Source organism: Malaclemys terrapin, chromosome 8 (assembly GCF_027887155.1).
Source record: "Malaclemys terrapin pileata isolate rMalTer1 chromosome 8, rMalTer1.hap1, whole genome shotgun sequence".
NCBI classification, from domain to species: domain Eukaryota; kingdom Metazoa; phylum Chordata; order Testudines; family Emydidae; genus Malaclemys; species Malaclemys terrapin.
Window position 1 is genome coordinate 104,113,149 of NC_071512.1, and position 17,555 is coordinate 104,130,703.

General features: G+C 49.3%; 1 protein-coding gene across 1 annotated transcript; it reads right to left on the reverse strand.

Annotated features, from left to right (window-relative positions):
• Positions 1-10,399: 10,399 nt before the first annotated feature.
• Positions 10,400-13,545, reverse strand: FOXD2 (forkhead box D2). The gene has a single exon (XM_054036506.1). It carries the CDS (start codon positions 13,210-13,212, stop codon positions 11,959-11,961), a length of 1,254 nt encoding a protein of 417 aa, XP_053892481.1. The 5' UTR covers positions 13,213-13,545; the 3' UTR covers positions 10,400-11,958.
• Positions 13,546-17,555: the final 4,010 nt, after the last annotated feature.

Here is a 17,555-nt window from a genome sequence, read left to right on the forward strand (position 1 = left end):
ATGCCGAGGGCTATCAGTCACGCTGCACCGTCGTCTTAAGATGTAAAAAATAGATTTTCTCTGTATTCATTTGCTTCCCCCTCCCTCCGTCAAATCAACGGCCTGCTAAACCCAGGGTTTTCAGTTTAATCTTTGGGGGGGACCAGTCTGTGACAGTTGTTTGTGTCTCTCCCTGATGCACAGCCACCGTTCTTTATTTTAATTCCCTGTGCCTGTACGCCATGTCGTCACTCGGCCCCCCTCCCTCCTTCCCCTAGGCCGTCAGATACTACGTTTGCGCCACAGCTCGAGCCGCGAAGCGGTTCACGCCTTTTCTTTGAATTCTGGGTTGAGATCCCAATGCCCGGATGATGCAAAACAGTGTCGCGGGCGGTTCTGGGTACATGTCGTCAGGCCCCTCCCTCCCCCGTCACAGCAACGGCAGACAATAGATTCGCGCCTTTTTACCTGGGTTACCTGGGTTACCTGTGCAGACAACATGGAGCCCGCTCAGCACAGCTGAGCTCACCGTCACCATATGTCCTCTGGGTGCCGGCAGACGTGGGACTGCATTGCTACACAGCAGCAGCTGCTAACTGCCTTTTGGCAGTAGACGGTGTAGCATGAGTGATAGCCGTGGGGCTGGCAGCCGTAGGGCTGCATTGCACCAGCCCCTTCCAGGCGATGGTATATTATGACTGGTACCCGTCGTCGTCGTACTGGAGTGGCTGTCAATCATGGCCACCTGGGCAGACATGCTACTGTCTCGATGATGACGGTTACCAGTCATAATGTACTATTTTCTGCCAATTGCCCAATATTGTCTGCTAAGCACCCAGAAGAGGCCGAGGGCGATGCTGGGTGCTGGCGGACGTGGGGCTGGCAGACATGGGGCTGCATTGCTACACAGCAGCAGCCCCTTGCCTTTTGGCAGATGATGGTATATTATGATTGGTACCCATCATCATCATACTGGTATGGCTGTCACTCATGCTGCAGCGTCGGCTGCCACCTTAAGATGTAAAAAATAGATTTATTCTGTGTTCATTTGCTTCCCCTTCCTCCGTGAAATCAACGGCCTGCTAAGCCCAGGGTTTCCAGTTTAATCTTTGGGGGGACCATTCTGTGTGACAGTTGTTTGTGTTTCTCCCTGTTCCTGTACCTGTACGCCATGTCGTCACTTGGCCCTCCCTCCCTCCCTCCCTCCCTCCCGCCCTCCTTCTCCTGGTCCATCAGATACTACTTTCGCGCCTTTTTTCTGACCAGGCGCCATAGCTAGCACTGGGATCATGGAGCCCGCTCAGATCACCGCGGCAATTATGAGCACTATGAACACCACGCGCATTGTCCTGGAGTATATGCAGAGCCAGAACATGCCAAGGCGAAACCCGGACCAGGCGAGGAGGCGATTGCAGCACGGCGACGAGAGTGATGAGGAAATTGACATGGCCATAGACCTCTCACAAGGCACAGGCCCCAGCAATGTGGAAATCATGGTGTCACTGGGGCAGGTTGATACCGTGGAACGCCGATTCTGGGCCCGGGAAACAAGCACAGACTGGTGGGATCGCATCGTGCTGCAGGTATGGGACGATTCCCAGTGGCTGCGAAACTTTCGCATGCGTAAGGCCACTTTCATGGAACTTTGTGACTTGCTTTCCCCTGCCCTGAAGCGCCAGAATACCAAGATGAGAGCAGCCCTCACAGTTGAGAAGCGAGTGGCGATAGCCCTGTGGAAGCTTGCAACGCCAGACAGCTACCGGTCAGTCGGGAATCAATTTGGAGTGGGCAAATCTACGGTGGGGGCTGCTGTGATCCAATTTGCCAGGGCAATGAAAGACCTGGTGATAGCAAGGGTAGTGACTCTGGGCAACGTGCAGTCAATAGTGGATGGTTTTGCTGAAATGGGATTCCCAAACTGTGGCGGGGCCATAGACGGAACCCATATCCCTATCTTGTCACCGGAGCACCAAGCCACCGACTACGTAAACCGCAAGGGGTACTTTTCAATGCTGCTGCAAGCCCTGGTGGATCACAAGGGACGTTTCACCAACATCAACGTGGGATGGCCGGGAAAGGTACATGATGCTCGCGTCTTCAGGAACTCTGCTCTGTTTCGAAAGCTGGAGGAAGGGACTTTCTTCCCGGACCAGAAAGTGACCATTGGGGATGTTGAAATGCCTATCGTGATCCTTGGGGACCCAGCCTACCCCTTAATGCCATGGCTCATGAAGCCGTACACAGGCAGCCTGGACAGGAGTCAGGACCTGTTCAACTACAGGCTGAGCAAGTGCCGAATGGTGGTGGAATGTGCATTTGGACGTTTAAAAGCGCGCTGGCGCAGCTTACTGACTCGCTCAGACCTCAGCGAAAAGAATATCCCTATTGTTATTGCTGCTTGCTGTGCGCTCCACAATATCTGTGAGAGTAAGGGGGAGACCTTTATGGCGGGGTGGGAGGTTGAGGCAACTCGCCTGGCCGCTGATTACGCGCAGCCAGACACCAGGGCGGTTAGAGGAGCACAGCAGGGCGCGGTGCGCATCAGAGAAGCTTTGAAAACGAGTTTTGTGACTGGCCAGGCTACTGTGTGAAACTTCTGTTTGTTTCTCCTTGATGAACCCTCCAACCCCCCCCCCCCCCCGACCCGGTTCACTCTACTTCCCTGTAAACCAACCAACCACCCCACCCCACCCTCCCCTCCCCCTTGCAGAGGCAATAAAGTCATTGTTTTTTCACATTCATGCATTCTTTATTAGTTCCTTACAGAGGTAGGGGGATAATTGCCAAGGTAGCTGGGATGGGTGGGGGAGGAGGGATGGAAAAGGACACACTGCATTTTAAAACTTTAACTCTTATTGAAGCCCAGCCTTCTGATGCTTGGGCGATCATCTGGGGTGGAGTGACTGGGTGGACGGAGGCCCCCCCACCGTGTTCTTGGGCGTCTGGGTGAGGAGGCTATGGAACTTGGGGAGGAGGGCTGTTGGTTACACAGGGGCTGTAGCGGCGGTCTCTGCTCCTGCTGCCTTTCCTGCAACTCAACCATACGCTCGAGCATATCAGTTTGATGCTCCAGCAGACGGAGCATTGCCTCTTGCCGTCTGTCTGCAAGCTGACGCCACCTATCGTCTTCAGCCCGCCACCTCTCCTCTCGTTCATGTTGGGCTTTTCTCATCTCCGACATTGACTGCCTCCACGCATTCTGCTGTGCTCTATCAGCCTGGGCGGACATCTGCAGCTCCGTGAACATCTCGTCCCTCGTCTTACGTTTTCTCTTTCTAATGTTCACAAGCCTCTGCGAAGGAGAAACATTTGCAGCTGGTGGAGGAGAAGGGAGAGGTGGTTAAAAAAGACACATTTTAGGGAACAATGGGTACAGTCTTTCATTACAAGGTCGCATATTTCGGCTTGCAGGCAGCCATCGTAGGCCACAGTGTTTTGGCTTTTTTAACCTTCTTAACATGCGGGAAAGATTGCAAACAGCAGCGCATTTCCCATATCAAGGATGAATTGGGTTGTCCATTTAAAATGGGGTTTCAATGTAAAAGGAGGGGGCTGCGGTTTCCCGGTTAACATGCGGCACAAACACAAGTAAACCACCCCCTTCACTTCACCCCTCCCCCCCACCGCGTGGTTAACAGCGGGGAACATTTCTGGTCAGAATAGCAGGAACGGGCGCCTCTGAATGTCCCCCTTAATAAAATCACCCCATTTCAACCAGGAGAGCTTTCTGGAGATGTCCCTGGAGGATTTCCGCTCCATCCCCATACACGTTAACAGACTTTTCCAGTAGATGTACTGGCCGCGATTGCCAGGGCAAATTAATCATTAAACACGCTTGCTTTTTTTTTGTAATGTTTACAAATAGTTACAAAGTTACACTCACCAGAGGTCTCCTGTGTGCCCTGAGGGTCTTGGGTGAGTTCGGGGGTTACTGGTTCCAGGTCCAGGGTCACAAACATATCCTGGCTGTTGGGGAAACCGGTTTCTCCGCTTCCTTGCTGCTGTGAGCTACCTACAGTACCTCCATCGTCATCTTCCTCGTTCCCCGAACCGTCTTCCCTGTGTGTTTCTCCAGTGAGAGAGTCATAGCACACGGTTGGGGTAGTGGTGGCTGCACCCCCTAGGATCGCATGCAGCTCCGCGTAGTAGCGGCAAGTTTGCGGCTCTGCCCCGGACCTTCCGTTTGCTTCTCTGGCTTTGTGGTAGGCTTGCCGTAGCTCCTTAATTTTCACGCGGCACTGCTGTGTGTCCCTGTTATGGCCTCGGTCCTTCATGGCCTTGGAGATCTTTTCTAATACTTTTCCATTTCTTTTACTGCTACGGAGTTCAGCTATCACTGCTTCATCTCCCCATATGGCGAGCAGATCTCGTACCTCCCGTTCGGTCCATGCTGGAGCTCTTTTGCGATCCTGGGAGGACTCCATGACGGTTACCTGTGCTGATGAGCTCTGCGTGGTCACCTGTGCTCTCCACGCTGGGCAAACAGGAAATGAAATTCAAACCTTCGCGGGTCTTTTCCTGTCTACCTGGTCAGTGCATCTGAGTTGAGAGCGCTGTCCAGAGCGGTCACAATGAAGCACTGTGGGATAGCTCCCGGAGGCCAATAACATCGAATTCCGTCCACACTACCCCAATTCCGACCCGCAAAGGCCGGTTTTATCGCTAATCCCCTCGTCGGAGGTGGTGTAAAGAAACCGGTTTAAAGGGCCCTTTAAGTCGAAAGAAAGGGCCTCGTTGTGTGGACGTGTCCAGGCTTAATTCGGTTTAACGCTGCTAAAGTCGACCTAAACCCGTAGTGTAGACCAGGCCTTAGAGGCATAAGGTGTTTTCAGTCTGTAGTATCGCGTAGTAAGGGGTTATAAAGCAGAGCTCACATTACAGTATCTGGGTGTGTAGCCATTTCTAATTCCCATGCGCCAGTAAATTCTAAACAATCAACTGTTGAGTTTACAATTAAAAAAAAAAGATTCATTAATACATTGGTTGTCTAGCCAGCCTTCAAGCTGAATGCGAGTCTACCAGAGATCCCTTTATAGTCTCTCGAATATCTGGAACCTATACAAGACAGACTTTGTTGTTGATCTTATTTGGGCATCTTTCCGCAACGCTAGCCGCTTAATTCCTTCCACGGCAATGAAGAAAAAAAAATTGGTTTATCATGACAAACAAATGGCGGCGAGGTGGCTAAATTCAATGATTGCACTACAGCTGCATTGCAAAGATCATGCAAAAATCCCTGTCTAGATTCATGGCCTTACTAATGTCGATGCAAAGTTCTTGGAACTATTTGAACTCTGCCAGCTGCGTGTCTCAAGTCAAATTTCTCCCCGCTTTTTAACATTGGAATTTTACATAATTGAAGAAGAATCCTCGCCTACCCGGTGTTCGTGGAACCTAACTGAGGATCAGTCATTAAAAGTGAAACCCAACAGTTACTTCCTATTCACTGCGCTGTGAATGAAACATAACCGGACCGGTCCATACAGCAGACAAGTAGCACTTCAAGAAAACTTGGCAACTGTGGTAAGGAATCAGTTTCAGATCAAGGAGGGACCAGATTAATAAAAGAAAAAAAAGTTGAGGACAGAGAAAGAAAGGACGCAGAAGGAAATGAAGGAAAACTGGAGAGAAAGCTTATTTAAAATGTCGTTTGATTCCTTCCCTCAACTACCAAACCCTTTAGAAACCAAAGCCACACGGATTTCAGTATTGCAAAGCAAATGCAATAGCAAGTTATCTTTATTTTAAAGTTGTAACAGATCCTTTGGATGGGGAGTAATTATATGAACTACAACTAGTTGTTTATATCACTTTTTTTTTTTACATGACACTTAATTAGCTCTGAAGGCAAAAGTTAGCGAGTGCGTCCAGAGTTTAGACTAAAATGGATTTTAAAAACCGCCACAAAATTCATTATATTCTGAAACTTTCAAGGGTGATTTTTTTAAAATAAAACAAAAAGTGCAAAGCCATGTATTGGCTTTCCTGCAAACAGTCACATTTTGTTTCATTGTAACTTTGGCTTTTGATCCCAAGCAAGGAATGCTGCCTGCAATTATGCGGGCACATAAAATATAAAGTGCATGTGTAGATACGAAGTATATTGGTTTGTGACCTGCAGTATTTTCTTACCAAACCTGCATAAGACAAGGAAGCATTAAGGCTACACGAAAAGAGGGAGCAAAGTTTGCCGCTTGACTGATTTGTGCTGTAAAGATTCACAAAAGCCTCACATTTAAGCGTGGAATTGAGGCTATATACGAAGTCTCCCGTGTCTCAATCCATTCGAGCGTATTAAGTAACAAATACCTAAATATTCGCACTCCAGTTGTCTTGAGTGGGCAGAGGTGCTGTCTGAGATCTGAAATACCACCCGGAAAAAGTTTAACTCCGGACCTTTAGCGCGCTACAATAAATCTTTATTTCATTTCAACAATTCCAAGGGGGTATCCTCCCCACCGCCTTGCAAACTGAATAAAACTGACAACGTCTATTATTCTCTCGTCGCTACCAACAATCCTTCCCCATCACTGTCACAAATGGGCTTTCAAAGCCTCTTAAGCTGGACAAAGTTTTAAACTTCATTAAGTGGCCAATAAAATGACCCTTTGGGTCTAGATTTAAATATGCCGGATTTGAGCCCTAAATAAAAAGGGGGTTATAAATAGATTTTTTTCCCCCGGGGGACTAGGCTCTGCTGCCTTCAAACTTTAGAGAAATAAACACGTTTGCTATGTTTTTTGCATGTCTGCTTTTTCCTATAACTACAGCCCCTGGGTGGTCGCCAATGCAAAAGAAAGAAAGAGAAAAAAAAAACCACGCTTCAGAAAACTAACAAGACGAGACACAAATTAACATGGTTAATAAACCCCTTGCAATATCCCAAGGCAAATAGAGTCTTTCTAATCTTGCCAGGCCATGTTACAGAAAGTCCCCACTTGGAAGCCTCAGCGGCTCCTACATTTGTGTGAAAGATCTAAACACTACAATATCACATTTTCCATTCAATAACTTGTGTTCAGTAACTTGCCGCTTGTGTTCCAAAAGCAATAGTCATTGGAGATTTTAAAACGTAGGAAAATTTAAAAGGTAACAATTTCGTTCCTAAAATAAAGGGAAGGGGATGAGAAACGTTGTGTATTGGGGGAGAGGGGGGAGAATAGTCCACTCCCTTGCAAATATTTGTCTTAAGTCACAAGTCAGAGAAAGTGTCTTAAGAAAGGGTAAAGTGATTACTCTAATTAAGATTTAAAGCAAGCGTGAACAGGGGGGGGGGGTGTTCTCAGAAATAGGAAACCAAAGAGGCCTGGCCATCAGGGAAGGGTTTAACCACTGGACATCGGTGTTGTTTAGAAAAGGTGTTTTCCATAATCCAGATCATTTTTCAGCGCTCCGTTTAACCATAAAGATAAAAATATTGGAGAAGGGAACGGGCTTCTGACCTTCCTAATTCCCCCAAATCAGTTTAAAACGCTCCTGCGGGCTTCTGATCGCAATAATGGATCCCACAGCCTGCCAAAGGAGGAGATGTTTGGAGAGAGTTTTAATGCGATTCCAGGAGCCGGAGGTTTCGGATGGGGATGCTCGGTGGGGATTTAAGAGCTAGATCGAAATTGACACGCTGTTCCCTCTATCCCAAGAATCGTGATCACTCAATTTAGGCCAATGACTGGGGATGGGGGGGGGGATTTAATAATGAAAGGGGGGGTTCTCTCCACACCAGATGTGTTCTGAAACGTGTTATAACATTTCTTGTTCAGTTAACCTCGGAGGCCTGCCCCTTTGCAAACAGAAATGTTGCTGAGAAGGACTGTTTTCCCTAGCAATATCAAGGTGGGGGGGCGAGTTACACACACACAAAAAACATCGCACGGGTCACATTTCTGGGCGCACTTGAACGATATAAGCGTTTGAATGAAACCCACTTCGAATCGAAACATCCATACTACAGTATTTAGTATCTTCCGGGCAGCTGTTTTGCGGTTCAAGTCCCTTCAACTGACACCCCAGGAAGGTATTTAACCCACCACCTCTCCCACCAAAAAAAGAACACGAGCCCCAAACAATCCACCAAAGAAACGTTTGCAACAGGGAGAACCCAGCTGGCATTTTATGTATAGACAGGAACTGGGTAGGGTTAGATTATGGATCGATTCTGCAGTCGTTATTCAGACAAAAAACTCCTAGGGAGGAAGGGCTACAGGATCGGGCTCTGTGGTGTCATGTACATGTATTCAGCCTTCAATCTTTCTAAGTTTATAAAGGGTTTTTTTTAACTGCAGTTTTCCAAACAAGAACAGAACAAATTCATAACAGGATTTGGGCAAGAGGGGAAAATACTGGCTGGGACAGCTAATCACTCTGCTAACATCGTTCAGTGATCGGTTATTGCCAATGCCCCCTCCAACAAACAAACAAACAATCCTCCCCCCCTTTAGCCAGATAGGCGTGAAAAACGATCCTCAACGACCGCTTAAAAATAATGCCCCGTGAAGATCAAACCTACAGAGTCAGCCAGCCCCGTAATTAGAGGCCATTATCCGCGGTGCCTTTAAACACCACCCTCTCTAGAGTTAATGTTATTCCATATTTCGCTGTTAACCCTGTCGCCTTGGCAAGGTTTGGCGGTGGAATTGAAGGCTCTCAGATCAGACAAAACCTGGGGTGCGGCGGAGTCCGACCCCCCCCCCGACACATATCAAAATGAGGGGGTCCATTGGGTCTGCAGACAGTCGTTATTATGGATTAACCAGCCCACGCGTCATACAATATCCGTGTCTAAATATACTACACTTCTATTTAGACCTAGAGAACCGCAGAGAGAGAAAAAAAAAATCAACCTAACACGACACAGTTTCAGGCTGCAATGCAAACGAGACAAGCCAATGAGGAAGGTTTGATATCATTTTGGCTCGGATTAAAATAAATAATAAAATTGGTTACCTTTCCTGGTAAGTTTCATTCATGGCCACAGAGGAACAAATAGTCTCACTTGATGGGACCGGAAGGGGGAGGAATGGGTGAACAAGAGAAAATGCCAGCCACAAAAGGTGATTTCAGCCTAACAGAAGAAGTTTGGGGGAGGGGGGGCGCACTGGTGTGTTTGAAACCATCATTGTTCTACTCAATGAGCAAAGGGTAGAAGCCTCAGAACAACTATTAATTGGGTTTGGGTAATGACTGGTCTGCACTCAGAGACTGCTACCTCTCGTCTAAGAACAGATTTGCCCTCTTAGGGGAAATCCCAAATACCTTAATCAGAACAGTAAGAACAGATCCTTAAACAAGATCTGCCAAAGGGGGGTTTAAATGCAATGTCCTGTTTATTAAATCTGCAAACTATACACACTGGTTCTACATTTTACATGGGATTTCATCCTAAACGCTTCTCAAACTGTTTTCTACCAGTCACTACATTTTCTAGTTATTTAGTTCCCTTTCACAATGTTTTTCTCCACCCCCACAGGCTCTTTCAAAAAATTCCCTCACAACGTTTAAAATAAAAACCCTGATGTACAAGTTCTCTCCTTTCTCCCTATGGATTCCACATTATTAAAAGCCACCTCATTTATTAAAGCGGATCTGAACAAAGTTAGTTTCTCTTCACTATTTTCTTCTAACTCCATCAAAGGCTCCGGGGAGAGAGAAGGGGGGGCGGACCACCCCTCTAGTAATGAGCTTGTCAGAAACACCCCCAACTTAGCCATTTAACTACTTGCACGCAGTTCTAGCCACAGAAAAGGGGAGGCCGGAAGAAGAAAAGAGCTGTAGAGACTCTTCAGCGTTTCCACCATGTGCTTGGCAATCTGGAAAATAGATTCATTGGCCTCCTCTTTTCTCCCATGTCGAGCCTTGTAGCCCCTTTTGTAGGAGCTGGACATGAAAGGGGACAACCAAGTGTCTGACAGAAGATCGCTTTTCAGAAGCAAATGGGCGTGAGAGCGAGATGTGAGACCGCTCGCTGGGCATCTATTCAGGGGAAGCAGCCCTTTAAGCAACAACATCAACAAACTCAGCTGAGGTTCGAGGCGGATTAAGAGAGATGTAAAATGCTACACGATTCGAATCCTCCCCACACACACACTCACCCGCGACCCCTCCTCCCTTGGAATATATTGATCTCTATGCGGACCGGAGTCCATTCGAACAATGCGAAGCTGGTAAATGAATATTGGGGGAGGAGGGTTCCCCCCCCCCCTTCAATCTGGTTTAATTCACTGACTGGGCAAGGCTTTTTGCGCACAACTTCCCTGCTTACTGCACAAGAGACCAGGATGCTTCTTTAAAGTAACGCGATTGCTTTCAAGTTTCTGCGTGACAATACAACAACAACAACAAAAGGGGGGGGGGTGTCAGAGAGCGTTGCAAGATGTTTATTTACTTTTGTAAGTTGTTGCAAAATGTAGGTAGAGCTCTCGAGTTTCATTGGTCATCCGAACTCCTCGGGCCCAAGGAAAAACAAAACCCTTCCAGTTATTTTCCCATGTGCCAACGTTTCCAAACAAAATAAAAAAGGGGGAGAAAACACCCCCCCCACACACACACGCGTATTCTCTCCCCGTCCTTCCTTAGGAACAGCCTGACAACAGCAAGTCTTTGCCAAAAACAGGAGTTGAATTGGTTGCCCACTGTAGAACCAAAACTAAAAGTCTAATAATCGAAAGGAGATGATATAAACCTTGAATTATGAGGGTTTTTTTTTAAAAGGGGGCATATTTACAAAAGAGCAAAAAGCCAAATTTAAACTTTTATATTCTGACCTGGTAAGAAGAGGAACTAAAATATTTATCCTGGGAAATAAAAACAAATCAATACACTGTTGATAGTCTGTCCTTCTATTCCACTTTACTCAATGTCTATTGAAGAGTTCGGTGCCGATTTAGGCCGAGTTTGGTGCTTCAGTTTAGTTTAGTAATGAAAAGCCCCACTCTACGGAGATCTAAGTGGATTTATTTTTAAAAGTTACCCATTTTCTAACTGGCGTCAATCGGGTGACTATAGCACTCGGTTCTGAGGCCCAGAGTTGGAGCGGGGGGTGATCAGTTCTTCCATGAAGAAAATACATAAGAACGAACGATCGTTTGGGGTTTTGTTTTAAACAGGTCACAAACATTTATTAATTTACACCAGGGTGGGCAAAACTGCGTTGCCTTTTCCACAAAGTATTCACAGATTCTCTCAATAAAATAGATAGGACGGCTGCACAACCAGTGAAGAGAGAGAGGTGGAATCTGCACATTATCTCCCGAATAACCTATATACAAATAATTACAAATACATTAAAAAAAAACCCACCTACACATTTAAGGGGTGGAAAAACTGGGTTAAAAAATGAAAATTATAAAACTTCCTGATATCTCCGATTTTTTAAAATGTGTATTTGAATACGTCTCATTAAAAGCATCCGGAGTTTCACTGATTTTTTTTATACGGGATGGTGCTTTATAAGTAAAATCAATCAAACCAAGATTTAAAAAAAAATCGGATCATTAAACATTTTCCTCGGGAGGAGAAAAATACGCATACGTTGGAGGAAACCCTTCAAATCAGAGCTTTGAAGGAACGAGCAAAACCTTTTAAAAAATACCCAGACATTTAAAACTCTCCTTGTAAGTTTCAAAACCAGCTCTCTCGCCAGGATGTTTGCAACTCGCAAAGAAAATGTTTCGAAGACCCGAGATCATTAAAAAGAAAATTAACACCTATAAAATGTTACATTTTACCCAGCTGAGTTTCCCATCGTACATTATGGACACTTTATAAATACACTTTTGGAGTCTGGGGGGGTAGTTTAGAATTCTTTTTCGAGCAAAGGGAAGAGATACAGAGATCTGGATGCGAAAAAGACAAAAACAAAAACAAAAAAAAACAAAAAAAAGAAAGAATTCCTACCTTAAAACACAACAGGAGGAGAATTTTTTTTGGGGGGGGTATTGTTTTTTTGTTTGAAGGGGGCTTTTTTTGTTTGTTTGATCTCTTTTAAAAGGGACAGCTACTCAGATTTGTGATTTTGCTGGAAAAGTTCTGTCCGGGCTGCAGGAGAGACTCGTGGGCCAAGTTTAAGTGGTTCTGTACCGGTGCCAAAGCGGGAGTCAGCATGGTCAGGACTTGAGCCTGGCTCCCAACTTGGCCAGAGGCGTAAGGGGAGGAGGTGGGGGAGCTGCTGTGGGGCGGCGGGGCAGCGCCCCCGATAATGTTGTCTATGGAAAAGGAAGGCCTCCGGGGGGTGCTGCTGCCGCCGCCGTGGCTGTTGTCTGCCTTGAGGGTCTGCAGGAGGGCGGCGGCGGCGGGCAGGGCGGTGGGGCTCAGCTGCGGGTGGTAGAAAGGTTTCCTGCAGCTCAGTTCGCCGCCCAGGAAGGAGGGGAGGCTGGGGGCGCCGGAGAAGACCGAGGCGGCCGGGGGCGGAGGTCCGGGCAGGGCTGGGCAGTGCGGGGGCTGGAAGGGAAAGGTGCCCCCCGCCGCGGGATGGGGCGGATGCGGGTGGTGGTAGTTCTGCAGCTGGAGGCCGTAGTTGTAGCCGTAGGGTCCGTAAGGGAAGCCGGGCAGGAAGGGGCCGGGGTCCCCCCCGGCTCGCAGCAGGAGCTCGGGGTGCTGGGGGTGCAGCGGCGGCTGCTGCCGCTTGAAGCGCTTCCTGCGGCGGAGGAAACTGCCGTTGTCGAACATGTCGGCGGACTCCGGGTCCAGGGTCCAGTAGTTGCCCTTGCCCGGGTTGCCCGGCTCGCGGGGGATCTTGACGAAGCAGTCGTTGAGCGAGAGGTTGTGGCGGATGCTGTTCTGCCAGGCCGGGAACTTCTCCCGGTAGTAGGGGAAGCGGCCGCTGATGAACTCGCAGATCTCGCTGAGCGTCAGGCGTTTCTTGGGGCTCTGCAGGATGGCCATGGTGATGAGCGCGATGTAGGAGTACGGCGGCTTCACCAGCGGGTTCTTCCCGGCCGCCGGCGGCTTCTCCCCGGGCGCTGCGCCCCGGGCGCACGCCGGCTCCGAGGGGGCCCGCCTCTCCGGGGAGCCCCCCAGGCGCGCCTGGCTGCTGGCCCCGCTCCTGGGCAGCCCCAGAGGGTCGCTGTCGTCTTCTTCTTCCTCCTCTTCCTCCTCCTCCTCGCTGAATTTGCCCCCGTCCTGGGGGGGGCCCACCACATCGATATCCGCGTCCTCCACCTCGGAGAGCGGCTCCTCCTCCGGGGAGTTCTCGGACATGATCCCGCAGCTGCTGCTCCTGCTCCTGCCCAGAGTCATTCTCGGGTAGCCGGGCCCGGGCTCCCCCCGCCTAGCGGCGGCCCCCGGAATGGTACCGAGGCGACGGCCGGGGCTGCGCGGTCCCCCGTCTCTCTCCAACCGGGCACGGCCGGCAGCGGGCTCCGGCTCCTTCTCCGGCTTCCCGCCGCTCTCCGGGTGGGAGAGAGTCAAGGCAGGATCCGGGTGGCGGCTGGAGGGGGAGGATGGGAGTGTGTGGGGGGGAGGACACAGAGGGGCTGGGAGCTGCGATCGCTCCTTGGCAGAGTCTGGGGGAGGGAGGGGCGCGGGGAGGGGTGGAAAAGGGGATGGGGGGCGGAGGAGGGGGGGCAGTGGGAAGGCGACCTCCCCCCGAGCTCAGACCCAGCGGAACTTCTCACACACTGAGACGCCTGCAACTGCTCCAGAGGCCTTTATACCGCAGGCAGCGCATCACGTGCTGCAGCCACCGCCGACATCCGCCAGCCGTCCCCCTCTCTGCCACTTACCCCTGGGGGCAACCCGGGCCAAGCGAGCCCCTTCCCTCCCCTGGCTCCCGAGCCGCTAGTGCAGCTGGGGGAGGGAATTTCCACAGGCCTCCTCAGCCCCTCCCCCGGGCATCTGCATCCATCCCTCACGCTAGTCCCACCCTGCACCCGCCGCTTTGCCTTTGCAAAACCCTCACGCTTGTCCCTGGGCAAAACCCTCACGCATGTCCCTTGTTACCAAGGACTGTGCGGTCTCCCTCTTGGAGCCTGGATTTTCCGGGGCACGCGTTTCTCTACCTCAGCGACGCCGGGCTATCCTCAGCCCGTCTCAGCAGACCGAGAAGAACACGCCAGTTCTAGATTCGCAGCAAATCGAAGCGACCAAACCGAACTAGATGCAACATGCAGCGTGCTTCGCTCCATACCTGGACCATCACTCCAGGCCGGTTTCTTAGGCACCAAGTGTGACATCCTTTGCCCTCATCCTGTTCCTTGGTCTCAAGAATTCATTGGACGGGGAGGCGAGGGGGGGAAATCACAGCTCAAAATACTGGCTGCACTGACTATCCTGGGGCGGGGGGGGGGGGGAGGATAAGAGGGCGGAACTGAAAACACGCTGATGCTAAAATACGGATTGCGAATCAAATCCACCCCCACCCACTAAAACTGTGCTCAGCTAGGGAGATAGGGCAGAAGGACTTCGCGGAGGGAGCTCCGGCTACGTGTAAAAAGAGCAGAAGGGCTGGGGAGGCCGGGGGACGCTTTCCGCAAGGGGTTAACACGACGCTTGTTTCGCCACTGTCCCTGATTAGGAGCGTGGCCAGAAACGCGCCTGGGAAAGATGCAGAGCAGAGCTGCGGGGACTGGGCCCATTCAGGGCATTCCCAGGGGAAAGGTTTCCACGGGAGCTCACCTCCTTGGCCAACGCACCTTCCGGACCCCTAACAGCTCTTACGTTTACCCCATGCAGGTTTTAGGATTCCCCACGTAGATAGATCGCTCCCAATGAGCCAGTTTATTGGCACTGCGCATAGGGCCAGGAGCGCTCGCTTTCTCGGGGAGATGCTCAGCTCACTGATGATTTAAAGAAAGCTGCCACTGGACAGGTGGGGGGAAATGCATCTTCAAGCTCAAGGCAAAGCAGCTCCCAGAAAGTGGCTTTCAGAGGTAAGAATAGGTCCCCCAACCATCGCCTTTTCCCACAGGACAGCCCAACTTTCGGGCCTGATCCTTCTTCCCGTCCCTATCCCCAGTCTCCTGCTGCTCTTACATTTATCCAGGAATGTAATATCGATGGAACAATATATGAAGAGGGTGCCACTGATTCGGCGCAGGCTTTCCGACCCCGCGTAGTATCGCACGGCTGAGCGTGCCCCCAAATCACCACCGTTTTGCAAAAACCGAAATAGCCGGAAACAGATCAAAAGCGGCTTCTAGGATGAAGATTGTCCAGGCAGCTGCCCCCGGTTGTACCTGCGACGGACCCCAGGCCACGCCACTAGCAAGTGACTTTAAAATGAGAATGGAGATGCCTTGCTTCGAATCAATACACACCCTTTTTAGCACCTTTATACTGGAGTCAGCGCGAGTCTTTTGTCCCTTTAGAAAATAGCTTGGCCTCCTATCAGAAGAATCCTCCAGAAATTCCTCCCCTCCTCAGGGCTGAAAACAGGGTGTTACAACCTACAGCAATGCACCAACTCACAGGGTCCCTCTCCCGAGCTATGGCTTTATGTATCGCGACTATGAAGCCAGGGATGGCGGAGAAAGCGGTGATCAAATGAAACCTCGTTAGATTTGAAAGACTTTATTTCCATCCAGCTAATAAGGCGTGTGTGTAATGTCCGCATACACCCTGCCCTCCACTTTCTTCAGTATCCCCCCTCCTAAAGGGGGGCTGGTTAATTCACGAGATTTACCAGTTTTTCTTGTGGCGAATTAAAGAGGAGGAGTTAATTAGCCACAGGGTACTGTCCCTGTAATCCAATTAGTTTGTAATAGGGGATTTTTATAGAGGGAAGATTTTGCAGCGTCTTCCTTAACTCCCCCCCCATTACCACCAATTTTACTCCTGGTCCTCCCAGAATTAGGGGTCGCCTGAGTCATCCCTGAAATCACCAGGCTAAGCGTGTGAAAAAGGATTAATCGCATGAAGGTCGGCAAGATCGGTGATAATAATTCGAATTCAGTCCAGGGCCCTGGGGTGGGGAAAGTGGTTCGCTTCACACAGGTGTGAGGGCGCTTCTGCAGGCAGGGTTCCGCGTGGGGAGGAGAGCTCCCGGCTGATACCAAACAACTGGGATTTCAACAAGTGGGCTTTAAAAAAGAGCCCCACATTTAGCAGTGTGAGAAACAGCAGTGATGAATTGCAGCTCGCGGCGGCTGGGGAACAGGTGCGACCATTTGGTGGTCAAATCTCCAGCACTAATACCGCTGAACTGGGCCAAGCAGCTGCATCCTCCCCGCTTCCAAATACCGATCACAATTATTCAAATCCTAACGACTTGGGCACAGGCTCGCTACAATTAGAGGGCTCCTTAATAAATTTCAGCAGTGCATGCCAGGCATTTTCCTGGACTTCTCAAGTTCAAATCGATATGCAATAGCCCGCCTCCCATAAACAAACGGAGTCATTTCCTTTTTTTAGCGCTGGAATCAAAGATGGGTTTTATTTACCATTAAAAAAGAAGCAGACACTTACTGATTCAGGGGAAACTCCGCGTGTGTAAACACAACAGCTGCGCTCTCTCCCTTTTACACCCCTTTAATCCCAATAATATGCATTGGGAATATATATATATATATTATTCTAAATTAAGGACTAAATGCTCCGGATACTTGCCATCGTTTCTATCCGCTTTGTTTAAATTAGCTATTGAATAATCAGAGCCTTGGAAACCCGATCAGGAAGGACAAATGTAAGAGCAGGGGCGACTTTTTCTACTTTTATTAAGTAAAAATAATAACGAGGCCTCCCCTGCATAAACGAAAGTGTTTAAAAAAAAATCCGAAGCAGCTGCGAGCGATTCCGACCACACACACAAAACGTGCTATTGAATTTCCGCTTTGTATATTTCATGGCTCGCAGTAACTGCCGGGAGCTGGTGTCTTTATGGGCGTGGAATAACTTTTTATTTTAAAACCGTTAAGTAAAGGTAAAGAAGGCAGCTGCTAAACCCTCCCCCAAATTCTGCAGTCGAATCCAGAGCGGACAGGGTGAGAACCATCCCAGAGGAGGCAAAGGCGAAACTGACAAAGGATTACTTGGCGCTGAAAATCTCCACTCATCGCTATATATAGACGCTTGAACTCCTGCCTGGTGGAGTCACACATCAGAATCCAGTTCGATCGGCTTCGAAATGTCCTCGCCGTTGTTGGCAGGCTGAGCCCCTCCAAGAAATCACCAGTCGATATGAAACAGATGTGGGGTTATGGTCCTAGAATTCCCATCAATGGGGCAAACAGTGCAGTGCCCAGGCGGCATGAAGTGACTGGTTTTCGTGCCCTTCCCTTCAACAGCTGCTGCCCTGTCGAAATAACAAATACAATTAGATCAATGTTAACCAGGCTCCTAGATAAAACACGAATAACAACTCAATAATAATCAACTCATCGGCCAAGGCTACGGAGACACTTTGCTGCTATTACAAACTAGAAACCCTTAGATTTGAAACCCCGTAGGGGCCACGGGACCAGAAAGATTTCAAAGAAACCATAAATATAGGAGATGTTTTGTTTCTAGGGAGGCAGGAAGGCTCAGTTCATCTGGTTTACTCCACAGAGATGCAATCAGCTCGCGTTTGTCAAATCTCTTCGAGTGTGTACCTCAAATTCCTCTCTTATAACACACTGAACTAAAGTAAAGCACATGGGGAGTGA